This window comes from Petromyzon marinus, chromosome 7 (assembly GCF_048934315.1).
Source record: "Petromyzon marinus isolate PM22_M1 ecotype Great Lakes invasive population chromosome 7, UKy_Petmar_22M1.pri1.0, whole genome shotgun sequence".
NCBI lineage: Eukaryota > Metazoa > Chordata > Hyperoartia > Petromyzontiformes > Petromyzontidae > Petromyzon > Petromyzon marinus.
The window spans coordinates 13,782,565-13,792,771 of record NC_133673.1 but is presented as its reverse complement, the minus strand read 5'-3'; the positions used below and the strand labels follow the sequence as shown (position 1 = coordinate 13,792,771).

Here is a 10,207-nt window from a genome sequence, read left to right as displayed (position 1 = left end):
GGATCGGTTCATGTCTACTTGTGCGAACAAATGTAGTATGAATGCGCTTTTCTGGAGAAAGGCAACTTACACGCGATAAAAGCACACACCGTGACACTATGAGACTGCGTACGGTCTATCAGCAGACAGAGACGTTACCAGAATGGCAGTGCTTAGCATCTTCGCTTTCTGCTCCAGCTGGTCTCTTTCCTGACGCAGCTCATTGCTCCTTTTCTGAAGCTTCCTCTTCTCTTCTTCCTTAGCTGTTTGCAAAACAAAAGTTACAATCGACACATATTTTCAACTCGGCTTACTGAAGGACAGTCAAGCAACCTCCATGACCGAAACGGCGTGACGGAGGTAATTCTTCCAGCCGTGTATTTTACAAAGAGGCACCAAAGACATTTCTACAAATAAGGCAGACACCTGTTGTAATAAAAGAGTAGTGTGCAAGTGATGTTGTGAAATAAAGTCAACACTACTAATTATGAAGTTTGTGAATCTACAACAAACGGACCTTTCGGTTTCACTAAATCACAGCTGCAGGTGGATGGTAAGCGGCACAGTAAAAAAAAAATTTGCAAAAAAAACACAAGGAAATGAAATGCAGTTCAAACAACAACAACAACGTGACTAACGAAACAGCACGGCGTATCGAATCTCGACAGCGGCAAATCACCTGCTTTGTGCGCAATGTACGAGTGGACAATGGCCAGGGTTCCCGGCCAGGGCAGCGCGTCCTCCTTCCTCAGCACCTGCTCCTGACACTTGGGGCAGATCCACATGCCCTTGGGGATGGCCTTGAGTGGTGGCTCCAGGCACTCGAGGTGGTAGACGCGTGAGCACGTGTCGCACATTAGCAGCTGACCGCTCCGCTTGCACACGGAGCAGAAGTCCTCGTGGATGTCCCCCTATGGCGGCACAGATGGGGTGGGGTGGAGGGGGGGATTTTCAGCGACGGGGTGAATCGGGCATTGTACCACGTGCCAAAGTGTGTAAGTACGTACTTGTGCCGCGGTGGCGAGATGTTAACTGCCTCGCCTGGTATACAGGAGGTCGTGGGTTCGATCCCGACCCTGACGCTTGTATAGTTGGAGTTTGCATGCTTCTCCCCGTGGTCACATGGATTTTTCTCCGGGTTTCCCTCCATATTTAGAAACATGCATTTAGAGTGTTTTGCAACTATAAATTTCCACACTGATATGCCACTTCGGTGACCTTTCATTTGAGCTTCATAGCTCAGTGGGCGTTACCTGGTTCAATAAAAACAGTTCAAAGTTAAGTATTTTGATTTAAAGCTTTCATGACTGCAGGGATTCATATTCTTGGTTCTTTCGGTAAAGTCACGTAGAAGGGAAACACACCTGATGATGATTGCTTGTGTTGCAGTCGAAACGTCGTGAGAATTTTATTTTTATATTTGTATTTTTTAATATTATTTTTATTGTTTCCCTTCTACGTGACTTTACCAAAAGAACCAAGAATATCAAAGTTAAGCAGTTAAGTATGTATGTTGAACTTCTCTGGCACCGTACGTGGCCAAAAGTGCTAATCGGAGGTGCAGGGGAGGGGCAACAAACTAAACACAAAAAGCAGTTCTAAAGAAATGAGTACTCAAGTGTGGCCCTTCTTCTGTAGGTATTCCGGAGAGTAAGAAGTAGGCATGCACCAATGTGCCGATTCAAATTAACACCGGATTATTATAACGTTCACAATACAACGTGGATAAAACGATGTGCTTGAGAATTACTTTATTATAATTTATGTGAATTACGCATATGGAATGCTTTTCTAACATTTACGGCTAATAATGGAGCAAACAGAACTGTAGAATCGAAACAGAATGAGAAAAACAAATGATGAATCCAAGAGCAATAATTCATCTGCACATTTTGTGGACAAATTCAAGTATTTTTTTTTATCATGACCTACATGAGAACTTGAATTAAAATTAGGCCACTTTTCCACCTTATTCAAATTCAAAATTTGACAACGGTAATAATAAAAGGATGGCTAACAACAAGTGTTAAAGGCGAAGGTGTTTCGTGTTATGAAGACGTGCCTGCAGATATTATTCATAATTTACGAGTCTTAACCCGGCAGAATCAACCATACATTCACAACGGCAGCCACGCTTACAAACTGTACTCGTGAAACGAAAGAGAGGGAGAAACAAATTCGCATGGTGACCCCAGGGACTCCGAGCCCTCCATTAAAACACATCCGAGAGGGGGGCGGGGGGTCGGTGCAGCGCAGCGGGGAACGTCACGATCTAGAGGCCAGAGAGAGAGGAAAGAGCGGCGGGGCCTTCCCTCGGTCGGGCCAACCCCCCCCACCCCCTCTCGTCTCGTCTCCCTGCGGCGCCGTGCAACCAACGAGCAAAACTCACGTCGGAGACCGTGGCTGGGCTAGCGGCCGGCCCGTCTGACGGGCTGCACGGAGGGGGGGCACCACCCCCCTCCGCCTTGTCCTGCTCCAACGGCGCGGCCGGTTGACTCGGCGACGGCAGGGCCTGCACGGGTGGCCCCACCAGCCCGGCCAATACGCTAGCGTACTTTGGAGGCCGACCTTTCCACGTGGCAGGGGTGGTTGACCGGGGTTGGTGGGGGAGGCAGGGCGGGCGGGGCGGGGATGGGGGGGGGCAACAGCATAATATTTGTGGGGGGGTTTGTTTGCTTGCATTTTGAACACACCAACAAACATACCTTCCACAAGAATTCCTCATCTGGGCAAGCGTGTAAATGACAGCGAGAAAAGCTTGAGGTTAGAATGTGCTTGAGTGGATGAAGCAGGAAAAAGGCAGTTAGCAGGAACAAATGTTAGTGCATTAGTCAGATTCACGTCAAGAAAGGCTGTTAATGTGAGTGCTACCTCTCAGCGCGATGCTGCTAAATACTCTCCGCGGAGGGTTGAGATATCAGAATGCTTGCTCAGAATTTGCAATGGATTTACAACATTGCTGAGGTTATTAAGACAAATTCCTCTAAATGTAAGAGGCACTTGGGTTTGAATAAGAGTGAATATAATTTTAAATAGCCTTTCTTGGGTAATCTAATTAAAGCATTTTTTTGAAGTTTAAAGAAAAGATACTGCAGAGGGAAGATATCGTAAAATCTAATTATTCAAAATGCAACTGATTTGTGAGAAAACTAGAACAGAACCAGTCAATACTTGAAGATTTTGAACAAATGCCAAAGACCGCACAACACTTATGACAATGTAATAACAGCCTTTTAAAACTCAATTTAACGTGAACATTTTAAAATCTCCTTTTGTACCATGAATGCAACATCCACTTTGTGGCTCATCTTTTAAAATGTGACTAAATCCTCACTTTTTTTTAATACATAACGAATCTATTTCAGGTTTTGGCTGCACATCGCAATCCTTGATAATATAACATCTAGAATGCAACTGTCACTGGACTTGAAAAGACTAAAATACAAAAAGAGAAAAATCAAAAGTGGAAAAAGAGTGTTAAAAACAATACGATCAGTGATACCACTAAGTGTAGAAGTCACTAAGTGCTGCAGTGTAGCATTATGGGTAATGAAATAACTTGTGTAACACTATACATCAATATAAAATGTGTTTTTATCTATCTACTGGCCTTTCACACGAATTAACCAGCCGCATTTACAGAAGCAAAAACAAATGAATAACAGAAATTATGTACTTAAGAAGAAATATACATTCATAAAATTATACATTTACATCTTAACATGTGTATTACTATCATATTTACATTACAATACATTTTTTTCTGATTACAGTAAACATTTGAAAACTAAAACGCACACATTAAAAGGCTGTGCCAAAGTGAAAGAAACGTGGTAATAACAACAACAATTTCTAATCACAGTTTTAATAACGTTAATTAAGTAATGTAGGTTGGAATGTATGACATTTATACAAATGTGATCAAGAAATACCTCTTTTTCTTGTGCCGGTTTGCACAGGATTATTCAGGTAGGTCACCGCACTGCGTTTTCTCTGTAATTAGGACCAAATGCAAAATGCGCAGACATTAACAACCTCTCAAAATTAATACCGCTTTAATGCTATCAAAATAGCATGTGAAAATTTTCATTAATTTAATATACATCGATGCACATCATTAAACATTTAAGTAACAGTATGTATACATCTTGATTTATTAATAAAATCAATGTGACACGTAAATACATATGCACGCTCAATCGCGCACTAAATATTCAACGTGCAACTCTAAAATGACGCACATAATTTGTACACTCTTCAAACTGCGCATACCGACGGCAATGTACCGCACAGTAAAACATGTTGCTTCTTGCATATACACATGAGATAGTCAAGAATAAGGAAGATAATAAGCTGAAAGGTTCCATGGTTCACAACATTATTTTTACAGACAAAACAAAACAGGACCCTCTGAAGAAGCCTCCACATCACTGCGGTGAGTGCTGTTAGCAATCACCTATTACAAGCCAGCACAGCACATGATGTGAGTGGTGGGGCTATGGCAACATCCAGCGTTGTGCAGTTTTGCCGAAGGGAGGGGGGCACAGGTGGGGCTTTCAGGTAGCAAGTGACACCGACCTCTGCACAGCGAGGACTTACAACCACAGGAGGTACATGGGATCATAATTCAGCACCGCTAACCAGCACCGCAGACCACGATGCTCGCTCACAAACTCGTGCACGCGCACACACACACAACTGACAAAAGGAAAATAAAAAGGGAACTAGACAATTCCACCCCCCTCCTCCCCCACCCCTCTCGGGAGCTGTTTCTCCCCTTATGAAAGCGGCCGCCGTACCTCTGGCTCGTACATCGCCCCGCTGTAAACGGGGTTTGCCGTTGTGCGCCGTTTCCTCTCCTGGCGTCTGCTCTGGATCTCTGCACAAGACACAAACCGCGCGTTACAATTTTACCACTTACGGGAGGGAAAAAACTAAAAAAAAAACACATAAAAACCGAAAAGAAAAAAATTGCCGCTGTAAGAAAATGCGCCGATGGCCAAAGTGTAAATTCGAATTAATTCCTGCAACTCGCCGTTCCCTGGTGTCTCGTATAAGCACCTAATTTAAACTGTGAGTGAAAAAAAAATCCATAACCAGGCTTTTATCGTTACCTGCTACATGTGCAGTGAATAACATGACAGAATATTCTTTTTTTTCTCCATCCATACCCTTGACAGTTGCTCCATGTTTACACAAATGTAATGTCGTGGAGGTGAGATGTGGCTTTGGAGTGAAGGGGGCTGGAACCTATTTACATTGGCTGCTCCCTTCTGGTGCGAGTTTTAATTACATCTGTTCCCGTGTTTCACAGATAAATAATTTGCCAACGACACGCAGTCCGCGACACCCCGCTCTCCGTTTTTAAAGACCCGAGGTTTATCCCCATTTTATTATTGCACGGCATTACAGAGAAGCCCGCTTTTGCGCTGGTGTCCATAAATTCCTCCACTCCACAAGTGCGCACGATACAACACACACACACACATACTGTACAGGAATTAATGCGTGGTCTGATTCACATGCCTTCCAACTACCAGCACAATATTCTCCCTATACTGCATTGCCAAAATATATTTTCTTGGCATTTCCTTTTGAATTCAATTTGAAGCCAAGAGTCATATATGACACAAATATATCATTTGCGAAGCAAATATGTGCAACTGTCCAAAGACGCTATATTACACGTGTTTTATAAATGCTTCTCAATCCACTGCTAGATGAAGCCCCCCCCCCCCCCCCGCATATTGAGCAGGTCATACTTCACACTGGTCAATGAGGGTTGGTGAAGGAAGGAGAGATGTGGAAGTAAGTATAGTATAATAATGGATTGTCCTGCGCTTTATTACACACCTATAATGAAATTATTTATTTTGATTTAAAGCTTTCGTGACTGCAGTAATTCATATTCTTAGTTCTTTCGGTAAAGTCACGTTGAAGGGAAACAATAAAATAATAAAATATATATAAAAGAAAAATTCTCACGACGTTTCGACCATAACACAAACGGTCGTCATCAGGTGTGTCGGTTCGCATAAATTAATTTACTCTCAAACGGCGTATTTATTTATTTATTAAAACGTTAGCCCCACGCGCAGCGATTTGGCAGTTTATTTAGAAGGACGAGTCCATCTATGTTCTGAAAAGAGGAGGGGGGAGACGAAAAATTTAATGTATGCTGTCTGAAAGCCACTGTAAGCGTCAACAATCAATTAAGACCTGAAATGGTTTATCAAATCTTTCCAATGATTGCTAAGCCAGAATCCATCTTCTCGGTTGAAATTGTCTCTGTGCTTGTATATGTGGATAGCCTCATGAACGAATCTCTCATGGTAGCCAGATGGCTTACAAAGAACCTCTGTCTTGGAAAAGTCAATGTCAAGTGAGCCTACTGAATTAGAACAATGATCTGCCACGGCCGAGGTGTTGGTCCTACCGTGTTTAAGGTCTGCTTTGTGTTCACGAATGCGGTCCGAGACATGGCGTTTGGTTTCTCCAATGTAACTACTACCACAGAGGCAACTTAGTTTGTAGACACCAGGGTATTGTATGTCCGGAATAACATATTTTACAGACGGAACCAGAGCACGGATTTTATGTAATGTGTTGAAACGGACCTGGATCTTGTGTTTATTCAAGATTTTGGAGATCTTTTTTGTGATCCCCGCAATGTAGGGTAAAGTGATGGTTTTGAAAGGCTCCTCAAGAGGGTCCTTCTTCATGGTTTGAGTGATAGCTTTGCGGATTGTATAGTCGGAGTAACCATTAGCCTTAAGAGCTTGGTGTACGTGCTTGAGTTCACTGATGAGCGTTTTGAATTATATAAATTAAAAAAGAGGGATGATATTGTAGTCCTCTCAGCTGACAAGGGCAATTCTACTGTCATCATGGATAAAATAGAATACAACAACAAAATTAAAGAATTACTCGACGATGGTAGTTATACAAAAATAAAAAGAGATCCCGCCAACAACCTTGTCACACAAACCAACAAAATAATTTCTGATTCAACCGCATTAATTGATCAATCTAAACAGTTTTCGTTGAAACCTTCTGCTGCCAGGCCACCAAGATTATACGGCTTACCAAAAATACATAAAGTAGATACACCCCTTCGTCCCATCGTCTCTACTATCAACTCCCCCACCTACAAACTAGCTCGTTTTTTGTCTGAAATCCTGCGTCCTTTCACTGGAAAAAACCACCTCTGCGGTACAAAATTCTACTCACCTGCTATTGACAATCAAGGGTATTTCCCTGTCCCCAGACGACCTGCTTGTCAGTTTTGATGTAGTTTCCTTATTCCCCAAGGTTCCTCTACCTGACACCATCGCAATCATTGAAGACTTGGTTCATCAAGGACTAAACACTGAGGTACCCCCCCTGGTGAGACACTGTTTAACCAATACATACTTCACTTGGAATGGAACTTTCTACAAACAAACTGAGGGCACCCCAATGGGCTCCCCCCTATCTCCGGTTATAGCTAACATTTTCATGGAGAAATTTGAGACTGATGCCATCCAGACTGCCACTCTGCGCCCAACCTTATGGAAGAAGTACGTGGATGACACTTTTGTCATCTGGCCACATGGCCGGCCTGCTCTAGACCAATTCTTCGACCACATCAATTCCATACACCCAGCCATCAGATTTACCATGGAAGTCGAAAAAGATGGCAAGCTACCTTTTTTGGATGTCCTAATTAAAAAGAGACCTGATGGTGCAATGAGCCACTCTGTCTACAGGAAAGCTACCCATACGGATGCTTATCTGAAACCGGATTCCCACCACCATCCATCACAGAAGAATTCTCTCATCAAGACTCTGTATCATAGAGCCCAATGCATATCCGACCAGGAACACATAGGCAGTGAACTCAAGCACGTACACCAAGCTCTTAAGGCTAATGGTTACTCCGACTATACAATCCGCAAAGCTATCACTCAAACCATGAAGAAGGACCCTCTTGAGGAGCCTTTCAAAACCATCACTTTACCCTACATTGCGGGGATCACAAAAAAGATCTCCAAAATCTTGAATAAACACAAGATCCAGGTCCGTTTCAACACATTACATAAAATCCGTGATCTGGTTCCGTCTGTAAAAGATGTGATTCCGGACATACAATACCCTGGCGTCTACAAACTAAGTTGCCTCTGTGGTAGTAGTTACATTGGAGAAACCAAACGCCATGTCTCGGACCGCATTCGTGAACACAAAGCAGACCTTAAACACGGTAGGACCAACACCTCGGCCGTGGCAGATCATTGTTATAATTCAGTAGGCTCACATGACATTGACTTTTCCAAGACAGAGGTTCTTTGTAAGCCATCTGGCTACCATAACAGATTCGTTCATGAGGCTATCCACATATACAAGCACAGAGACAATTTCAACCGAGAAGATGGATTCTGGCTTAGCAATCATTGGAAAGATTTGATAAACCATTTCAGGTCTTAATTGATTGTTCACGCTTACAGTGGCTTTCAGACAGCATACATTAATTTTTCGTCTCCCCCCTCCTCTTTTCAGAACATAGATGACTAGTCCTTCTAAATAAACTGCCAAATCGCTGCGCGTGGCGCTAACGTTTTAATAAATAAATAAACCGTTTAAAAATAATTACATTTATGCAAACCGACACACCTGATGACGACCGTTTGTGTTATGGTCGAAACGTCGTGAGAATTTTTATTGTTTTATATATATTTTATTATTTTATTGTTTCCCTTCAATGTGACTTTACCGAAAGAACTAAGAATCTAAATTATTTATGTTGAACATTTACGACTAATGAGCCAAGAATGTCTGTGTGTCCCACGTGTGACGTCTCTTCACGTCGGCCAGCCCCCCTCATTAATAATCATGAGCGGGTGACGTCACTCCACGTGTAGCAACCCCCCCCCCCCTCATTAATAATCATGAGCAGGTTGGAAGAGCCATAAGACAGAAAGTTAATGTATTATTTTTGTGTATACATTTGATGTACATCTGTCATACATTTGTTGACAGACTGGGCATACTCGACTTGGAATATTCCAACTGTTTACATCCCCCCTTTGGCTAGACGCTCCGTTGGTTGAACCCATGACGTCCCTTCTGGTCTGACAGTATAAACGGGAAGCCAGGAGAAGAGCCAGGCGGGAGAGAGTGGACACAGTCTTCGACCGTGTGACAACGTGATACAGTACGTGGACAGGCGAAGATATAACTTTTGAAATCGCTCGTTTTTGTGCAACTAAAAAAATAAAGAAACAGTTTTGATTTAAGACACGTCAAACACGCGTCAGACTTATTGCTCCCACAGGTTAAGACGTAGCTTATTTTTTGGCACATGAAAGCTGCGCCGACACAGGTGACGTCACTCCACATCGAACAGCCCCCCACATTAATAACCATGAAGAGGTGACGTCTTCCAAATGGACACCCCCCCCCTTCATTAATATTAATTAGCGGGTGATGTCACTTCACATGGGGGGACGAGGCACCTCCTCCCCCCTCCTCAGCATCAACTTACAGCCCTCACTACAAAGGCAGAACCCTCACGTCACGCGATCTCCGTAACGCTATTGAGACATAGAAGTAAAAAGAATGTCATGATGAACAAGGGATTATAACTTTTAAATGAAATAGGTCTGTGTCACCGCAGCTTTACAAATTGCACACGAATTGATGCAATGAATATATCACGTCGCGGTCTGCTTTTCGCTTGAATATTTGAGATTCACTGAAATACACCCGTCCTTGGACGAGCAAAAAGCTCATTAGCTATAATGATCACACAAAGGTCTGAAAGATGAGGTCTTTAAAAAGCACTCTACAGCAGTGTATTTTGGCAATATCATGTCATGTCTGTGGTAGGAATCAAACTATAGTCCCAAAGCAGACTGGGTCAGTGGTGATAGCACTGATCACGAGGCAATCCAACAACCCCTTGGCTGAATTTTGACTTAAAACTTTCGTGACTGCAGGAATTCATATTCTTGGCTCTTTCGGTAAAGTCATGCGAGTAGAATTTTTTAAAATAAAATCGGAATAATAAAATAAAATTAACATTTTTAATAATAAAAAATAAATTGAAAACCAATAAAAGCAGAAAAACCCACGACGTTTCGATCGCAACACAAGCGGCCTTCATCAGGCTTACTCGAGTCTCAGGCATACCGCCCCCATGAGGGCCACAGTTGAGAGCTCGGTAGTAAATGCCATGGCAGATGAAGTTCAA

At 42.8% G+C, this 10,207-nt stretch overlaps 1 protein-coding gene across 8 annotated transcripts in view; it reads right to left on the bottom strand.

The window, feature by feature from the left end:
• Window positions 1–10,207, bottom strand: part of PHF21A (PHD finger protein 21A) — a 51,267-nt gene that overhangs the window by 5,286 nt on the left and 35,774 nt on the right. For 7 of the 8 annotated variants that reach the window (XM_032949227.2, XM_032949226.2, XM_032949228.2 and 4 more), the window contains 5 exons: window positions 4,779–4,858; window positions 3,912–3,972; window positions 2,369–2,547; window positions 659–890; window positions 139–242 (listed from right to left, as the gene is read on the bottom strand). In XM_032949227.2, the coding sequence (XP_032805118.2) occupies window positions 139–242; window positions 659–890; window positions 2,369–2,547; window positions 3,912–3,972; window positions 4,779–4,858 (656 nt within the window). Of the gene's footprint in view, window positions 1–138; window positions 243–658; window positions 891–2,368; window positions 2,548–2,684; window positions 2,705–3,911; window positions 3,973–4,778; window positions 4,859–10,207 lie in introns of all 8 variants that reach the window. The other variant, XM_032949233.2, reaches the window with a different exon arrangement.